The following is a 20380-nucleotide window of genomic DNA, read 5'->3' as shown; positions in this document are numbered from 1 at the left end:
CCCGCTCCGCCGGCCTGGGTGGCTGCGATGCCCCAGGTCCGCCAGCTCCAGGCCGAGTGTGTAGCAGGCGCGCGCGTGTGTGTCTGCGTGTCTGCGTGTCTGCGCGTGTGTGTCGGGGTGTGTGAGATGAATTGGAGTCATACGACTGGGCGTTTCCTTCCGAGTGGTTTTGATCAGCAATCCATTAGGGGGATCATGGAAACTTTTTTTCTGGCTAAAAGGATGAAAACTGAGTAAGTACACAGAACTTTGAACTTGAAACGGAATGAAGCCAAGACAAGCCAAACCCTGACACTAATCATGTCCATTCAAACCGCTTGTTCCCTCTTAATGTTAAAAGTCGTGGATGCTTACAGCAAAGTGGCAATTTAAAACTGAATGGAGGGAAGCAGTTAAGAAACATAAAAGGCTGAAACAGTATTGCTTTAAAACCGGAGGAAAAACTGCTAAGGCAACCTGGCCTGCATCCAGCTGTGCAACAGGCACTTTGGGTTTTAACCTATTGCGTTCTTCGGTGCTGTTTTCAGACTCCAGATTTACTTTGGTGTTATTTTTCTCTTTTTCTGTAAAGCTGAGACAGAGCTGGACTCCTTTTCTGTGAGTTTAAGGATGTCGTGGAAATAAGGCATTGCCGGAAGCCAACCGTTTGGCAGCCTGGGATGCACTCAGATTATTAGTTTTGTAACTAATAGTCTATTGATATTTTCATTTGTTTTTTAACTGAGATCAGTCACTTTTCACTGTCATTCATGGAAGGACTTTTATTAACCACCTCGGACTTTTTGGGACCTATGATCTTTTGGCATGACGCTTTGGAAAGTTCTTAAGCGGAGATGGAGCAAACTTGATTGGAGTTGTGGAAAAAGAAGACACATTTGTATTTTTCATGCTGACAAAAAATAGCTGCTATGACTTTTCTGGCAACGTGGACAGGGGCCAAGTGAAGCTGAACTGGTCATGATCTGTCGTCCAGTGTTTCTTTGTCGTCGGCGATTTTGCCCCCGGCCCTTTTTTGTGGTCTTGGTGGTGGCAATCTGTCTCTTCTATCAGACTCTGACCCTCCGAGGGACTAGGAAGCTCACAACCGCTGTACCCAGGGCTGCCCCACACACACCCACCGAGACTCAGGCGAGCAGATGCAGGAAAGGATATACCCAGGACAGACAGTGCTTCCTTCTCTCCCATAATGCACAGGAAATCAGAAAGGTAAGATTCACAGGCTAAAGGAGGCAATTTCTGCAAAGACCACAGTCTGACTCTCAGTCCTTTCTGTAAAACTAAAATTAACTTCTATGATTTCTGCAAGCCATCCAGAGTATAAACAGCCCTGTGAGTGACCTGTTGACAGGGAGACACGTTACATAAGCTTCAACTTCTTATATTTACTTCCAGAAAGTTCTGGCCTTTATTTTATCTTCTAGAATTTCACTTCATTTCAGTGGAAGGAAATAGACAATTTGGAAGGGAGGAGGGTAGTGATGTGATTCCTTCCTAAAATACTAGGGATCTAAGTGATTTGAAGATGAAAGATCTGAAACATAAATCAAAGATTCGAAATTTCATAGACACTAAGCCTCTCTTTCCTCAAGGCAATCAATATGAGTACCCAGATCCTGCCAGACTCAGAAACTTCAAAATTCCATTTTATAATTGGCTAAATCAATTCTTCCTTGGTGATTAAATTTCTCAAATGTTTTTTTTTTAAAACTTCTGAGGTGTTTAAAGGAATAGTGTCATAGGTTTCTTCATATTAATTGACATACTGTGTTTTCTTGTTCATAGAATTATAGAAATAGAGATTAATGCGTATTTACACTATTCAGGATAAGTTCACTAGCAATCTTACTAAGTGTAGGAAAAAACCACAAACCAAGAAAACAAAGAATTTCTATTTTAATACACCACTTTGTTCTAGCTTATAAGAATAGCCTTTAACATATTCCAGTGTAAAAAAGAAAAACAAAACCTGCATACAAAAACCATGGTGGCAAAGCCACTGAAATCTCTGCTACCTCAAGGATTATAACACGATAATTTAGTAATGAGTGAGTAGTATCTTATATCTACAGTAGATTTAGGTCTATTTGATGATGGTTATTGTTTGGAAAAGAATCTCCTTTTGGATGCCATCCTATTGCTACTACCCTCATTACCAACACCGCCAGTGTCACTACTATTTGTTTTAAAACCACTTTTATTTATTGCTTTCAGACTCACAATACTGTGAGATAGGTACAGTAGGTATGATTGTCATCAACTTAATAGATAAGACTACTGACCCTTAAAGATGTTTAGCTAATTCATGTGGCTAGCATTATGACATGGTGCAGCCCCAGAGGAACAGAAATCAAGCCACTTGGTTCCTACTTTGCTCTCAATAAATAATTTTGCTCTCAATAAATGTAATTTCAAAGCTGTCATTATAATTTGTGGAACCACAACTGGAAGAACTTACTGAAATACAAAATAACATTACATTTAAATTAGAAAATTGGAAGACTTTTGAGTGTCTGCGTTTGTTAGCTATAATGTCAAGGAACACATTTGACCAAGAAATATGACAAACAATAGCAGATAATATATGTAGATATACCCTTGGTTGAAACTTCAACTGCAAATGTGAATCAATTTTTGGACACTATATTATCATGGAGGAGTGTGTATTTTGGGTTTATGTACACTAGCATTTATTTGCACTTTTTCTTTTCTTGAACACATCAAATTTATGATGGATGAAACTGACTTTAAAAGTCACTTTTTGTTAGTTTCTAGCAGTGATAAATATAATTTCTTTAAAAATAGTGGAGACAGTTATATATTTAAATGCCTAAAATATTTTCTGAGAATTTTAGATAAAATGTTTTACTCATTAACTTTCAGCCGTTTGTTGTTATTGTTTTTTTTTTGTTTGTTTGTTTTTTTGCTGCCCTACTTGACTTTTCATGATTTCTGCTTTGTTTGTAATTTAGGAATATGTTAACTGTTATTTGTAGGTTGTCACAGAATATTTCATTTCAACTTTGGATCTTCTGTTACTTATAAACCATCTTAAAACATTCACTCTAGAATTTTCTTTACTAAAAATGCCAAACATGTGATGACTTGGGTTTCCAAATGATTCACAGTCTTAAATAGTTTAAACATAAGCAAGATTCTAAATTCAAAATTATAGTTTAGAAACCTAGTGGATATGAAAACTGAATTTTCAAACATTTGCCTAGTATCTCCATTTTTATCCTTTGTTGGCCACTGATTTTTTAGATCCAGTATTTATTAGATATAGGAAGGAATGTAGAAAAAAGCCACCATGCAGACTTCAGTTAAAACCAGATATAAATAGATACTACTTGCAATATATGTTCTAAAAAATAATAATCCAATTGCAAATGATGAAATATTATTTCAGATATCAAATATGAAGAAAGAAATCAATATGTTGGTATATATATGGGAGCAATGTATATTATTATACAAAACAATTGCTTATGAAGTTCATTAAAAAATAACTGAGGAAATTCTGTATAGGAGTTCCTAAAGACCTAGAATTAGCTTTTAAGTGTTTTGTAGAAGTAGTATTGTTTCTATGGATAAATTTTGAATTTTGTTTTTACTTTTACTGACAAGTCTAAGTATTCGTATTATTAGAGTTTTTCTTAAGTTGAATCCATGCATCTTAAGTGTTTCCAAAAGTTCTTGGATTCAAGAATGTATTTGGATGTACTCCATGTATGTATATCAAAATACATTCTACTGTCATGGAAATCTAAAAAAGAACAACAAAAAAGAGAATGTATTTGGATGTATAAAATATCTATGAACCCCATAAATTTTGTACAATATATTGTATGTATGCATATATATATAAATTTCCAGGAAAAATCATTTATTTTTATCACATATTCATAAATAAAAAGATGCTAAAAACCACAAAGGAAATTTAATAACCAGTGTGTTTAAATGTTCAACTGTTCATTCAGGTTGTGTAAGTTGAGAGTAGATTTATAAACCTAAGATGAAAAAAAATCATATGAAAGTCTTCAGCTGAGCATATTTTAAAAAAATCTGTCAGTGAATATGATAATGTCTGTGGGGATAAACTCTGAGAAACTAGCATATACTCAGAGTCTTTTTCAAATCAGTTTTCATTCATTGATGAACAAGTGGTATATCTCAGTTTTTCTTGCTTCTTTGAAAGGACACTTTGCACTTTATCAGCTTAGCAACAGAGGTTTCTGTAGTGGCAAATACTTAAGGTGAGTAACTTTGACCTCCACACCTTTACCAATAGGATCTGATTCAATATCTAGAGTTGTTTTCAGTATGAATTGAGATCATGGTGTAGAATCTGCCAAGTCTGCATACTAAAGAAGTACTCTCCTTATTTCTGGCCAAATTTTAATTCATTTTCCCACATGAACAGTCCAAAGTGCCTTGCTGAGCAGATGTACTGTTGTCATTTCTTCTGGATTTTCTCTCAACATTGGATGTTTGCATATTGTCTGATCATCCGCTGAGTCTTAAAACTATTCCAACATAATATGTAAACACAGTTGTGTTGTCCTCAGTGGAGTAGGTGACTCAGTAGATTTATCTCCTTTCATGGACTATAACACTGTAACATTGCATAACACAGGGAACAACATTAAATTATAAACAGGCACAACGTCTCCTTAGTACATGCTCCTCTGATGCAAACATTGCTATTTGAAGAATACACTTATACTCACCAGAGCCATGTGTTCCTGATTATCTCCTGTTGACACTCCACAATGAGAACTGCTCTTTCTTTGTTGCTTGATTATTCTTCCTGACTCTCCTGTTTTGGTGACTGTTCTATACAACTTCAACTCTCCCCAGGATCTAACCACAATTCAATGCAAATAAGTGAATGTTCTTATTAAAAATGGCCTAATTCATTTTATTTGCATTTTAATAGTCAATAGTATATTGGACATTGGCAAATTTCATAAAAATTGCTTATTTAGCCCTGGTTTTCTAGAAACAGAACTTTAGGCAAATTCTTAAGTGTTAACACTTTATTAGAAAACACAATCGCCATATAAGATGGGGATGGAAAGGCAGAAGGAGGGAAAGTAAACACAAGTGGGTATATTATGGGGAGTCTCTACAGAGAGGCTGTTTTCAACTACCGCATCTCAGAACAGGCATTTGAGGAAAGGAGCAGAAAATGCTAGCAATTTATCTCCTGATTTACTCTTCCTCTGCCTTTTATTGATTGGAGTCCATGCTACTGACAGGTAAAAACCCAGATTCTCAGGGTAGCTCTGGGGGAAGCCAAGGCCTTGATAGGAGTTATTTTGCCAGAGCAAATGTGAGGTGGTCCTTCCTTTTCAGCCGTACTGAGTAGGTGCTGCAGGTCAGAGGTGGTAAGAGCAGGTCTGAACTTTATGACCACAATGGCGTGAGTCATGCCCACAAAGGGGTAGATGAGGCTGTGATCTAACTAGTGACACAGTAGTGGTGATAATTTTGCTTTCTAAAAATCCACAGAAGATGTCTAAATGTGCTCTCCCTCTTGGGAAATGGCTTTGCTTTCTTTAAATTAAAAAAGAAAAATTGTGATTATCTCATTGAGAACACTCCTCTTCAACTTTTTTCTTTTTTACAAAAAGAAAAAAGAAAAAGCAGCGACAAAACCTCATTTCCTCTTTATCCTTTCTTTCCTCGAACGCTTTCATTCACTCCTTTATTTTTTTCCATTAACTTAATAAGTATTTATTGAGCAATTTGTGTGTGCTGGGCTCTTTATGAGATAGGAATGTTATAGGAATAAAAGCCCCTGTGAGACAGACAAAATAAATAAAGTGTTAGGAAACTGGTAATAATAAGACTTCTCTTTGAAAGGAGCTAGAGAGGACAGAGAAGGAATTAGAGAAGAAAAAGAAGCAGAAATGTGCTATAAGAATAAAAACCCACATATGCAAAGGAGAAATAAATAACCCAATATATTTGGAAAATTCAAAGCATAGGGGATGGAAGGGCACTGAAGGAATCAGGAAAGCAAATACATAAGATAGAAAGTTCACCAGGATCTAGGTTGGAAATGTGCACCTGATAAGAAGTCTGGATCCTGAAGAATGTTAAGAAAAGATTGACATGAATAGATTTATGTTTTAGGGAGAACATTGCAGAACACACATTGCAAAATGGACCTGGGACAGAGTAGAACTGAAGGTAGGGAAACCAATTGGGAGTCTGTTTCAAGATGCTCCTCTTTTGCCAAATCTTGCTTTCTCCCTGTGTTCTTGAACACTCCATTTTTAGCTTTTTTAGGACTGGTTCCGCAGTTACTCTGATACTTATAATATTGCCAGTATCAAACTTCTCCATTGAATAATTACTTATATTACTAGTTTCAAGCTTTCTTGGGCCATTCCACCTACCAGTAAACATGCTTAGAACTGATAATACAACAGTAAGCTTTCCTGGATTCCTGGCAAATTACCTACTATGCTCCCTGTCTCTAGTTCTCTTCATATATGCTGCAAATGGTTTTCTTTGCATGTACTGACTGGACACCTACTCATTATTACCTTCTACATTTGATTTTCTCTACTGAAACTTCTCTTTTGTTGATTACCAATGGTGATCTGTTTTCAATCTGTATCATTTTTCTCTGAAGCATTTTCCGCTATTGGGCAACAACTCTGAATACTGTGACACGGGGCTTATTCTCTGACCTCTCTGAATAACTCATGGTCTCCTTTTGAGGTTAATTTCTTCACTATGATAATAAACATAGATATCCTTTGATTATATTTTTGTTGCTTGGACATTTAGTTTTCTTGTTTTAAACACTTTTTGGTGAATATCAACTTATCATCTGTATCTTCAATTTCCATGTATATTTTATAGAATGGCACAATACTATAATAATTAAATAATTTTCTCTTAAAACTTGCATGTCCAAACCAATGACTCTTCTTGACATTTTTATTTCCATGAATAGGACCTGACTTCCTCTTCCATTCTCAATACATAGGATTTAAACCTTAGGTTTATCTTTGATATTTCTTGTCCCCCACCCCGCCCCACTTTTTGCCCCTCACCAAATTCATCTAGCATGGCTCCCTACCAAAAATTCTAGGTCTGCCACTGAGCCACATTGGAAAACTCCAAATTAGAAAATTCACAATAGTCTTCAATTTTCTTTCTTTTTTTAATCCTTCAAATCAATTTTTAATAATGGTTTAAAATTCCACACATTATAAAGGTTATCCTCTTAAATATTTACATGTACAGTTCAGTAGTGTTAACCATATTTACACTGTTTTTTTAAAGGCCTTGTGCATAACTCTCATTTGAAACCATGTGTCTCAACCCAGATTGTCTGTTACCTCCCAGTCTGTCTTGTCTCATTGGTTTCTAACCCATACCTAGATTTCCTCTTTGTGGTTTATAAATTTCTTTTAAGCAAAACCTTCCTTGCACATTTAGGCCTTTTTGATATTGAGTACATTAAATAAATGTCACCTTAGCAGAAGCCTTTATGGATGATGTAAGGTGAAATTTCCCCTAATCTCTCAAATGGGTCCATATTCTAGTTAATTGGATCTCAACTCTTAGACATGTACCTTCCCAATCTCAATGCTGTATCATATCATCATTTTAAATAACATAACCTCTTTCAGTAGTCTAACAAGTTATGTCTCCATCTGTCTATACATTCTATGCTATCTATGCACAGCTCCCATAGTATTTCTGGTGAAAGCCTTCAGTAGTTCCAACCTTGAGTCTACTCAATTTGGTAAAAATCATTCTCCATCCCATCACATCCCAACATGCCTTCCCAACCCCCCTCTGCCTATGTGTCACAGCTGTAAGCCAGCTCAAGACCCTATTCTCCAAACTCCAACATCTCTACCTCCGTCTGAAGTCTCCTCTGGTACATCTGCCCCACTCAGCTCCTCTAGAAGTCCTCATGATTATTCTTAAAACATTCTGAAATCTATGAAATTCCATCTCCTCCATCATGGTATCCTTTGTCTTCATAAAGAGATGTGTACTTAACGTAGCTAATAAGACTTATCTTTCTGTATAATTGTTTAAAAATAAAGGAACATCAGAATATTAGAACTGGAAATAAGGTTTTTTTTTTATAAGTGAGGAAAATGAAGCTCATGGAAGAAAAGGATCTTAAAGTAAGTTATCATATTGATAGGACAGGATTCGACTGAAACCTGTGTTCTCTCTATCTCCATTCTATCCCCGTATACTATATCCATTCATTAGAGTTATGGGTTGAGCTGTGCTCCCTTCCAAAGCTATTCTGAAGTCCTAATCGCTAGTACTACAGAATATGACCTTATTTGGAATTAGGATTGTTGTAAATGTAATTGATTAAGATGAGGTCACTGTGGAATAGCATGGGCTCCTGATCCAATATGACTGGTGTTCTTAGAAGATGACAGACATCCTGGGTGAAGACCATGAAGGGCAGCGATTGGAGTGACACAGCTGTGTGCCAAAGAATGCCAGACATCGCCAAGAAACCCTCAACAAGTAAGAAGATACGAGAAAGGATTTCAGTATGGGGTTTCAGAGGGAACATGGCATGTCTGACACCTTGATCTCAGGTTTCAAGTCTCCAAACTTGTGAGACAATACATTTCTGTTGTCTTAAGCCGTCTAGTTTGTGGTATCTTGTTATGGAAGCAATAAGAAACCAATAAAAATGAGGGGGAAAAATTAGTTAATTATATAAGAGTGTTCTGGAGTTAAATTGGCATCATTTGTTAACTTGTTGCCTTGGACATTTATCTTGACTTCTTTAGGATTTTGTTTCCTTATTTGAAGATGGGTCTTACATGAGATAAATTATGTGATGCATTTAACTTGTCTGGAAGATAGGGAATACTCAGTTAGCTCTCAGAATATGAATTATTTAATTTCTTAGAGGACTTATTCATCTCTGTAGCCCTGACATACCCTAACATTTGGCCTTCACAAAGTAGGCGAGCACTAAGTAGTTGCTGTAAAGAACAGAAGTGTGGTGTACGCCGTGGAGTGACTGAGATGAGAGCCTCATGGCATTCTTCTGTCTATCTTGCAGGCTTTCTACCATTGTGGTTTCACAGTACAATGACCTTTCAGAATCAAGACAAACTTAGGAAGGCTGATGTGTCACTCAAAGTTAGTCCTACTTATATGTAAGCAAAGTCCTAAAATTTGCTGGATTAAAAAAAAAAAGCAAGATGCTAAAATTAACAGCATGTTATAGTTGAGGATGGGGAGAGGTGAGTTGGGCTGGGAGCAGAGGAAAGAGGTTAAGATTTTGGGTCCTGAAAAAAATATTTGTTTGATTTTTTTATTATCTCTCTATATGGAATATTTATTTATTTAATTTATTTACTTCTATGTCTCCAGTGCTAAAACAGAATCTGAAACACAGTGAGCACTGCATAAATTTCTAGCCAATGAATGAACCAATGAACAACTGATGAATTTAAGGGTCAGAGAAGGCCAGCTCTGACCTCTCTGATCAGGGGACAGGATATGAGAAGAACTCTTTCTCTCTCTTCTATTCTCTTTGCTGAACTCATGAGGCTCTTCTTCCTGCACCAGGGTCCCTTGAACTTCACCAAGGTCCCTGGTACATTTCTCGGGCCTCTGGCTAATAGAAATCATCATACCATTTTGCTACATTGAATTTTCTTTATTAGATGTCACCAAGCTCTCCCGTTGCCTTCAGTTCCTTTGTCTAATTGGGACCCTTACTCAATAAACATTCTCAAGTATCTACCATCTTTTTTCAAACGAGCATCCTTTCTCAACTGGTGTGCCTTTCCAGTTACTTCCCATGTTACATCCTCTAACTTCTCTATCAAGAAATTTCCATATTTTAACAGGCTGATTCTACTGAAAAATGCATCTTTTTTCTTACATAGTTTTATATTTTAACTGATTCATAGGTGTTGATTTTAAACGGTGATCATGGGCTTTAAATACAGGCATCTACCAGTAGGAGGCTGTGGGGAGAAGCTGTCAGCATGCAAAGAGGTGAGCGGCTTTCATGGAATTAGCTGGGTTGCTTGATGAGCATTTAATGCCTGTGGATTTCTCTGAGATACTTGATTAGATCTATGTTAAATTTTTATAATGAAATATGCATACGATGAAGAACTGCTTATTCGGAGGGATTTTTAAACAAATTCAAACCTGCTTACTTTAGACACATTTTAATGAAGTCTTGATGAAGTTCATATTTAAACAAGTTATGTTAAATTTCTTATGTATCAAGGAATTAATCATTTTATAAGTGCCATTCCCTCTTGTTCTTTCAAGATAGTGGCAATAACTTCTGCCTCTTTGTCCCTCTGAGCAATTCTGTTTCTTGTACTAACAAAATTGGAAACTCTTATGAGATAAACCTGTTGAAATGGAAACCACTAGATACACTGACATTATAAAAAGTGCTTGCTGTTATCAACTTTGAGTCTGTGGCCTTTGGGGTGAAAAGAATGTTTTGGTTTCACTTTTCCCTTTAGCTTCCTTTGGATTTTTTTTTCCCCTCGGGCTATTCCTACTCCAAAGATGAGCTCATATTCTAAAATAGCCTTTATATTCTCTGACAAACACGATTCCAAAGTTGGAAGTTGGCAAGGTAAACAGTACTTTGTCAACTTTCATACTTTTTGGAGGTTTGTTGAAAATGTAAAATAGCATTTTTGGCTTATCATGTATGGGGTTTCAAAAAAGAGAATATGATGACAAATCTGGGATGTATAAGAATCTTAAAAAATTATTCACTTTTTTTTCTTTTCTTTTTTTTCATCCCTCCATTTTTATTTTTTATTTTGAGACAGGGTCTCTCTAAATTGCTTAGGCTGGCCTGAAACTTGCCATCCTCCTGCCTTAGCCTTAGACATGCTCAATTTTCAATTGAATTCACTAACACAGGCCCGAGGTGTTTGTAATAAAAAATAACAGATGCACCAAGTAATTATTAGGAAGAGCCCATGAATTTGGAAGCAAAGAATAGGCTTGATCATGTGCCCTGAAATATAAGTACTTTTGGTATTTCTAAGCCTCAGCTGGTATTCCCAGTAGAAATCCCCACCAGTCTGCTTACAGTGCATTCCAAACAGGACACCTTGATAAAGGCTAAGTGCTGCAACTCTACATATTATTGATGAAAATGGACCCAACTCTTTCTATCAAAGCTTTTAATGTCAAACTTGTTACAGGAGTATATTGTACAATGGGTTCGCTTAAATTCCATCTGTTTCATTGGCTAGCTATTGGATCATGGGCAAACTTTACCAAACTTTGTGAACCTTTAGTCTTCTCATCAAGAAAATGAAACTATCTAAATTCATGTACCTGACAACATCCAGCATAATGGCAGGGCAGAATTGGCATCCAGTAACTGCTTATTTTCTTTCCGCCCTTAAAAAGCTAAATTTGAGCATTGACCTCACACACAAGCACTTTATATGGGCTATAATATACTTGTTTTTATGAAACGTGCATAGTCCATATTTCTATTCTTGGCCCACATCCTTTTTTTTCATAGATTTTGAGCAGGCAGATATTTAAAGCTACTTATCCTATGGTGGCTGGCCTCTGTCATTTTCCCCCTCTGACACCTATACATACAGTTAAATTCAAGAACATTGCACTGCCTTTCCAGGTGTGCACATACTTTCTGTCCTCCACCACAAAGCGTGTTTGACTGCAAATAGAGAGAATGTAGCACATCTTTCCTGATTTATCAAACCATGGTATTTGGTGTGCATGTAAATCATTCATAAATTTTGATATTTTAATCCTTTCTTTGCCTATGCCTTTTAACCCACCTCATAGCTGATCTTGACAAATTACCACTAGCCCTGAGCATATTCTGAGTATGTCTGAGAGAGGAAACTGAGATAAAATGATGATAGTGAATAATCTATAAGAAGAAAACAGGATTTACTTAAACAGTAATATTGCTTCAGGATTTTGGTGCTTCTTACTTGTTCTGATATAGGAAAAGGAGTGTGGTTTAAGAGTGGTGGTATAGACTTCTGGAGCCACCAGAAGGACCTGCTAAAGCTTCATGCATCGGAAATAGATCCTGCTTTGACCCCTTTGTCCTTTCTAAGCAAAAGGGACATTGCCTGAGATTGAAATAGGGAGTCCCAGTTTCGGTGCTGAGGTTGAGTTATCACAGAAAAGTGATTTTTTAAAATTTGAATTTCCTAGTCTGTGGCTGAGGCATGGAAATGGTCTGCTACAGAGTTGCTATGAGATCAAACTTGACACTGTTGCTGAGAATGCTTTGAAAAGCCTTGAGATTATAAAAGGCAGGAGAGTAGCATTATCATATCCCAAAGGACAATATCATGAAAATATTCTCACTGCATTTGGCCCTGCTTGGGGTAAGAACGCATATATGCAACATGAATGTGATTATTGGAAACGCTCCTTTTTTCATTAAAAAGTTATAGTATAGCATGTTATACAGGTGTCAAGTTATAAAGTTATGTTTCAAAATGCCACTAGAAGTCCAGCACTGTTCTGTCACATTGAGTGCCCTCTTGATGTTTCACTGTTTCTTTAACAAGCAATAGGAAGAATAATAGCATTCCAATAGCTTCAGCCCTAAGCCTACCACTTCCCTGGTGGAAAATCTAGCATCAATTTAACCAACGTGCACAAATGCTCCAGGAAAAAAATGGAACAGGAAATTAAACTTTTCTGTGGCAGTTCGAGAACTCCCTGACCTTAGCAAAGCATCAATGAGAAAGTTGACTTTCATATTGAGCAGTGAAACTTCCCTCTTGGACAAACCCAAAGGGCAGATGTGATTTCAAATGAGTTTCTCCTCATTCTCCCTTTTATTAGTTATCTTCGAGAACTATCTTTTTGACTTTCAATCTGAATAAACAGTGCAAACCTGAACAACAGATCTGGAACTTCCCACAGCACAACCTAAACTATCCAAGTATGTTAAACTGACATAAACTATTTTAAAATCAGAGAGATTTGGGACAGTTAGTTTTGTTTGTGGGATAGTAGGTGAGTACAGAGGAAAAGGAAGCAAGCTTACTATGTTTCTTTCAAAAAACACGGTTAAACTAATATCACATTTGCTTTAAACAAACATCATTTTCTGGATACAGATAATTTGTATTAGTGGAAAAATATGCTTTCAGATACATAAAACTTAAGAGGCTAGAATTCTTTCCTGTGTTTAATATAAAATAATGACTTCTTAAAAGAAGCTCCTTTTCTGTGATAAAAATGGGAATGTGCCTCATCATCCAATAATGTGCACATGATCCTAAGCACAATTTTTAGCAAAACCCTAACCAAAGTAACCAAACACTCATAATAATGTAACTAGACTCTGTGAAGCCTTGCATTACAACAAAACCTTCAAATAAATTACAGACATGTGGGTCAGGGCAGAGATCAGGTTTACACAATTCCTGGCACATAACTTGCTGAATGAATGGATTTAGTATAAATTTATGCTGTCTAGTCAATTTAGAATTCTCTATGACAGTCAGCAATGCTTCAATTCTTTTGTACTTGTAATTGGATTCTTTAATTCTGATGTTCTCCCCCAGGTCTTCCTCTATTTAAAAGATACTCTCACCTGATTTCTTGACAAGATCAAAGCAATCTGTCATGTTAAAAGAGGTGGTTTCTGCTGGACCCTTTAAGAACAAACTGGACCTCTAGGAAGGGAACTTAACTTTTTGGGGCAGCCATGGAAGAAAATCAAAAGATGTGGTGGAGCATAATCTGTCCGGTAAAGGAAGGATTAGAAAGTTAAAGAACTTGAATATTTGATATCAGTATTAGATGATTAGTGCTTATGTTCTGGCATTATTAGATATTGTCATTTCCTGTCAGCTTTTTTTTGGAAGGAAGAAGTTGGCCATATAATACTTAAACATTCTATAATAATATGTAATTTGAGGAGCTCTAGGACTAATCTTGAAAGCAATATGTTATTGAGATGGGGCAGCATCTGAAAACTTGAGCAGGCATAGGCTGGGCTGGATGGGCTTCCAAGAGGGGATGCAGAAGAAAGAGGGTTCTTAGGTGTTAGTCAGGCTGGGAAAAGTATCATCTTTCCTAGGATCATCTCCAAGGAGAGCCAAAGCTGTGTATTAGTAATGGACAAGAAGGAAGGACAAGGTGAGGAGACAGTAGAGATTGAACAGCTATGTGTGTGCCCAGAATAATCAAGGAAACAGAATGAGTGGCAAGACACACACTTGTGCTTAAGGAAACACAAGTCTGGTGCCTGAATAGCACACATTTTTTCTTAACACTTTGGTCTCCATGTGTGTAACATAAGGCAGTTTCTCTGGGTTTACCAGGTGTGTCCTTCCATCCTATAGCTGGACACTCAACAAGAACAGGAACTGATCTTGGCTGCCCTGGAGATGCAGGGCCACCTGCATGCAATATATTGGCTACTGAGGTTAACTATCTGCACAGTTCATGGAGGCCCTGGACTTCTGGGAGAATCCTGATGAATTGGTTGTATATGGATGTGAATGCCAAGAGAGGGAAGTCAGGTGCCAGAGATGCAATCTGCCTGGGATTGGTGATATTAAGCACATGAAGTGAGGTTAGGAATCCGTCCTCTTCTCCCAGGGGGTATAAATGTGGTCACTAGATAGTGGATAAAGAATATCTCCTAATTCCCAACTCAGGCCTCAAGGTTACCCTTACATTCAGCAGGTGTTTCATTAGGCTGGACTGTGCCCAGAGAGAACTTGTGTGCTCTGGTGCCAGAAGAGATTCTAGCTGGCTTCCACACGTACTCTCATGATGACCCAGAGCAGAAGTCACTACAGAGGTGACATGCAGAGAGGACATCAGGCTAGGAAAACACTTGGGGTCATTAACTGGGCAGGATGGGTGGTGGGAGGATGGGCTGCAAACCTTGTAGTTGGGAATGTGGAGAAAGATAAAAGAGGATGAAATGTAGAATGGAAGTAGGAAATTCAGAAATCCATCAAACACTGGGGGAAGGTCGTAAGACTAAACAATGGTGACCATATTTTCAAAGCCTTCAAAAGGGAATGTAATGTTGCTAAATAAATTTTTATATAGAACATTATAACAAAGTCTAAAATTAAATCATATTTAGTTGTGCAATTAAGAAATTGCCAGGATGGGGAATGGGAATATAGCTCAGTTGGTAGAGTGCTTGTCTTGCATGCATAAGGCCCTGGGTTCAATCCCCAGCACCGCACACACACACATACACACACACACAAAAAAAAAAAAAAGGAAAGAAAAGAAATTGCCTACTTTTATCTAGTCTCCTGTTTTGATCAGTTTTTTTGTTTTGTTTTGTTTTTGGTCACTGTGACCAAATGAACCAAGAAGAACAATTAGTGGAGGAAAAGTTTATTTGGCTCATGGTTTCAGAGGTCTCAGTCCATAGGTGGCCCACTCCAGAGCTCTGAGCCTGAGGCGGGACAGAATCTCATGGCAGAAGAAAGCAACTTGGGACATGGCAATCAGGAAGCAAAGGGAGAGTCCATTAATCAGAGACAAAAGCACATCCCCAATGACCCACCTCCTCCAGCCACACCCTACGTGCCTAACAGTGATCAATGCACTGATTAGGTTAAGGCTCTCATAACCCAATCATTTCACCTCTAAACTTTCTTGTATTGCTTTACATGTGAGGTTTTGGGGGACACCTCATATCTGAACCAGAAAGTTCCCAAAGTATGTTCATGATATCTATGAAATCATTTTTTTTTCCTAATGGTATGATTCTTCTAACATGGTTTTAAAGAAATAAAAAAAGAAGATAGAGATGGTGATTCAATGATTATTTTTCAATACTTTAATGTCCGTAATATATAAACACCACCTTTCCATACTCTGCTTGTAATTTGACAGAACCCATAGGAAATCAAATGACTAGACATTTTTTAAGATTTTTATTAAAAGTATTTTACTTTTTTTCTAGAGGCTCTTGTATCCGACAACTGATTTAAGGGATAGTTAATAAAGTGTTACATATGTAAGGAACTAAAGAGTTTTGAAGCCTTTCATATCAATCGCTTTCTTTTTTTGGTTCTTCAAGTATCACAAGTAGTAAGAGGGAAGGTGTCCATGCTCATTTGCAGATGAGGCAAGTAAAGTATATCACATGGAACTGACAGGGTCTCCACAGGTAAGGATGGGGGACCAGAAAGTAGATGGAGACCAGGGACCTAGAGAGCTTTGGGTGTTGCTGCAAAAGCCTGGAACCCAGATTCAGAGTGTCTGGCATCTGTGAAAATGTTTGGCCAATTTTATGCCGCTTAGGTACTGACATTGTTGCTATCAGGGCCCCAGAGCTCCTTCCTTTCTGCTATATTCCCTTTGTATAGACTTACTATTTTAAGACTGATTTGGTGAATTAACTCATTGTTTAGGATGCAGGGGACAGAGACTTGCTATTATTTTAACATGTTTCAAAAGAACAAGGTCTTTCCTTGTCCTCTGCTTGTTATTTCATAAGGGTGGATTGTCAGTTTTATGTTTCCTTCATTAGAGAGAATGTCCTGTAAAGACTGCTGACAGTGAGGGCACTTGGTGAGTCATAAAGAACCTGGAGAATCAGCTGGACAGCGTTCACTCTAAGATCAGCAAGCCTAAGAGGGCTTGGGGCTGCAGAGAAAATAACTTCTTCCCCTTTTAAGCTCTCTGTGAGTTGCTGAGGACAGGGAAGGGTGTGGAGAAAAAGGAAGGCAGAGGGAAGGAAAAGAAATTAAAGAGGGACACTTAGGAGTGGTTTTCATTTGCCCTAGAATGGGGAGTAACTTCAAATGTGCCAAAAAAAAAAAAAAAAAAAGCAAAGGACATTCTTTCCAGAACTCCTCATATTTTATCATAAAAGATCTCTTCAAGCAAGCTATCCTGACTGCCATCTCCCAGATATTCCTATATCTTTATCATCTCAGCTGAGTTTTTGTTATGTCTGCAAAGTTACAGTAAATAGTAAACTGATGGCCCACAGCTGTGCATCGTGGGTGGCATCTCAAAGCAAGAAGTCTTGAATTAGTTGGAGGAAAAGCCTCAAGAGAGGCTGAAAGGAATGCTTTATATGACTTTAAAAACAAGGAGAAAAGAAAAAGGTGAAATTTTGGAGCAGCAGAGAAGGGAGATGTGATAGGTCCCTGATGGAGATGGGGAGCTGACAGCTACTGCGGGGCTTGGAGAGGTCAGAGGAGGCAGTCCAGATGTGGGCACCAGGGTATTGTTGTGCTCTTGGTTCTGTTTTAATTTTTCCTCCACTCCAAGATTCATGCTGTGAGTAAGAGTTAGTCCTAGGGAGAAATGAGCTGCACATAGGTGTGAAGCTACGCCCAACATGACTGCATTCTCTGGGGTTTACGGAGCTGGGAAGCTGTTCAGTCTGCTTTCGTTCCCTTCTGTCTTTCAACCTGCTCTCCCCATTCTCTCCTCCTCTTATTTTCTTTTATTTATACCAGCTCTATGTTGTGCACCCCTTTTGCAAACACATTGTGACAAGGTGTGGTTACAAAACTTTCAATGAGGAGAATGGGCAATGAATGTAGAGGTGACTGAGGAATCTTCAGTTTGCACATATGCTGTGCTTAACGGGAAGTCTTCCTGGATAAGCTAAAATTGTGCTATGTCCTTGAGAGATCAATGTTTCAGATATCCCTGTGGATAAAGGCAACTTGATGTCATTTATCATTAAATATTTTCTAGCATGCACGGTCAGGTCACATCTGCTGTTCTGTACCCTTAGGTACACACCCTTTCTGTTTACTTAATGTCTTCACAGCAAATTCTTTCTCCTGAATTTTTCTCATTTAGATCATTCTCTTCCCAAGTCTCCACCCTCCTGCCTGTGACTTGACTGAGCTGTCCCTGCCTCTCCTGAACTCTTCTATACCCAGCCAGGCTTAACAGTACAGAGCTTGCTGCTCAGACTCTTATGGCTCTCCCTCTTCCCAGGCTTCCCCTGTGTGGTGACAGTGGGACAGATCTCAGGCTTAGTCACTCAGGTTACTGTCACTACTTCTACTATTTTTTTAAGGTACCAGGGATTAATCTCAGAGGCACTCAGCCACTGAGCCACATCCCCAGCCCTATTCTGTATTTTATTTAGATACAAGGTCTCACTGAATTGCTTAGCATTTTGCCTTTGCTAAGGCTGGCTTTGAACTCATGATCCTCCTGCCTCATCCTCTCAAGGTGCTGGGAATATAGGTGTGCACCACTGTGCCTGGCCCACATTTTTAAAAAACTACTACTACTATTCTCCTCCTCTTCCTCCTCCTCCTCCTCCTCCTCCTCCTCCTCCCTCCTCCTCTTCCTCTTCTCCTCCTCCTCCTCCCTCCCTCCTCCCTCCTCCTCTTCCTCTTCTCCTCCTCCTCCCTCCCTCCTCCCTCCTCCTCTTCCTCCTCCTCCTCTCCTCCTCCCCTCCTCCTCCTCCCCTCCTCCTCTCCTTCTCCTTCTCATCCCCTCCTTCTCATCCTCCTCCTCCTCTTCTCCTTCCCTTCTCCTTTTCTCCTCCTCCTCCTCCTCCCCTCCTTCTTCTCCTTCTCCTCCTCCTTTTTGTATTTTAGCTGGGTGGCTTACAGTTCTTAGGAAATTTTGTGATTTATGTAGTAAAAGTCTGACCGTCTAGAATACCCATTCTTCCAGAAAACAAAACTAAATTAAAAAAAAAAAAAACAGAGTCCAGTTTTCCTTACTTGCTTCTTCCCTGCTGTGGCTTTAGTTAAAAGAATCAAAGTCAGACCTATCTGTGAGGACCAGAGTACTTATCAACTTTCTCAATTACTCAATAGGTTTAGGTTTTCTCCTAGCTCCCTAACAGGATAAGAAGTAATGTATTGCTGTTTTTAAAAATCATCATTGCTAGTTATTTCTTGTTTGCTTCCTGACTATATTTGTGACAAGATAACATGCCCATCGTGCTGACCATCAAATACCTCCTGATTTAAGTCCTCTTTCCATCTTTTCTGCACTTTGAAGAATTGTCTTTCTTTCCTCATTTTTTTTTTCCATATAGGACATTCACAATACAGATAAGCAGCAGTACCATGCCACCTTCCATGAAAGAGGTCCTAAGTCATTCTTTTCAGAGATCTTATCTCCAAGGTAGTTGCATTCCATGATTTCATTGTTTGTTATTGATCCTCTTACTGAACTGCAAGTTAAGTAGAGGCTAGAACTAGGCTTAGGGTCCTTCACTGTTGTATTCCCTAGAGCTTAGGACCATGCCTGCCACATAGAAAGTTCTGAAAATAAAAAAGAGGCCAATGAATGCATGACCAAATGAACAAATGGGTGATGAGAAAAAGTCAGGAAATGGCAGAGAGACACATACAGAAAGAAACATGAAAGTTCCAGGAGAAGGAGCTAAAAGATAGATCAAAGTTCTCAGGAATCGGGGGATAGAAACATAAATGGGAAGGAGAGGATACTAGTTTACCAGGAAGGAGGGAGAGTGCAGAACCTGGAGAAGAATCTATAATTAGCTATATGTAAGAGGAGGACAGTTTCCTTCCATGGAAATAAGAAGACAAAATATTAGCTCTGATGGCAGATAGGCCCCAGATTATCCAAAAGAGGCTGTGTAAATCAGTGTGTTACCTTCTAATATGATAATTTCTTTTGTGACTGGGAGGCAGAATTATCTGCAAATTATGGATATAGCTGGAGAGTGGAAGCATGAGAGATAATTGACCTGGGAAGCATATTCCAGGATAGTCTGGGGAACCTGATGCTATCTATATGAATTGGATTCTGTATGCAGCTCTCCACAACCCAGCCCAGGTGGAGGACAGGCAGGCTGCCGGGGGCTTTCTCTGGTCTTCCAACTCAAGTGGTTCCACAGCATCCTTCATCTACCAATTTCTGCAGCTTATACTGTGTTATAACTTGTTGTTTGTATCTGCTTCTTTTGATGAGTTCTTCATCTGTGAAGGCAGAGGCCAGTTTTTCTTGCATCTTTTGGATGTGATGTCATTGCATGTTTGATGTTATGGCACGTGGAAGTCCAGTGGAGCAAGGGGTTTAATAAATTGGAAGAGAGTGATTGGAATGTTGGTCCATTGAATTTGAGCTGCTGACAGAGAAGATGAGGAAAAGGGAGGCTGGCAACAAGTGAGGATTAGGGGAATGACTAGTTGTTGAAGAACTAATACGTTGAGTAAATGAGAAGAACTGGAAATTTATGGGTGTGATCAGAGAATGGAATATTTTACTTCATAATTTCAGAAGAGAATCTGTTTTGGGGATCACAAAGTCCAAAATATGGTCACTGGGGTGGGTGGAAGAAATGAAGTGGGGATAAGAGTCTTTGGGGATGAAGAGGTCATGGATATTTTATGACCTGAGATGAGGATACTGAAGACTCCATTGAGAT

At 38.4% G+C, this 20380-nt stretch overlaps 1 protein-coding gene across 1 annotated transcript in view; it reads left to right on the top strand.

The window, feature by feature from the left end:
• CPED1 (cadherin like and PC-esterase domain containing 1) overlaps positions 1-20380 on the top strand; it is a 250065-nt gene continuing 229685 nt past the window's right edge. The window contains exons 1-2 of the mRNA XM_081282994.1: positions 1-233; positions 726-1206. Coding sequence (XP_081139120.1) covers positions 958-1206 — 249 coding nt within the window. The 5' untranslated portion in view covers positions 1-233; positions 726-957. The remainder of the gene's footprint in view (positions 234-725; positions 1207-20380) is intronic.

Source organism: Spermophilus citellus (genome assembly GCF_964194105.1).
Source record: "Spermophilus citellus genome assembly, chromosome: 3".
Lineage (NCBI taxonomy): Eukaryota > Metazoa > Chordata > Mammalia > Rodentia > Sciuridae > Spermophilus > Spermophilus citellus.
The sequence above is the reverse complement of the archived record's forward strand: the minus strand, read 5'-3'. Positions and strand labels throughout refer to the sequence as shown.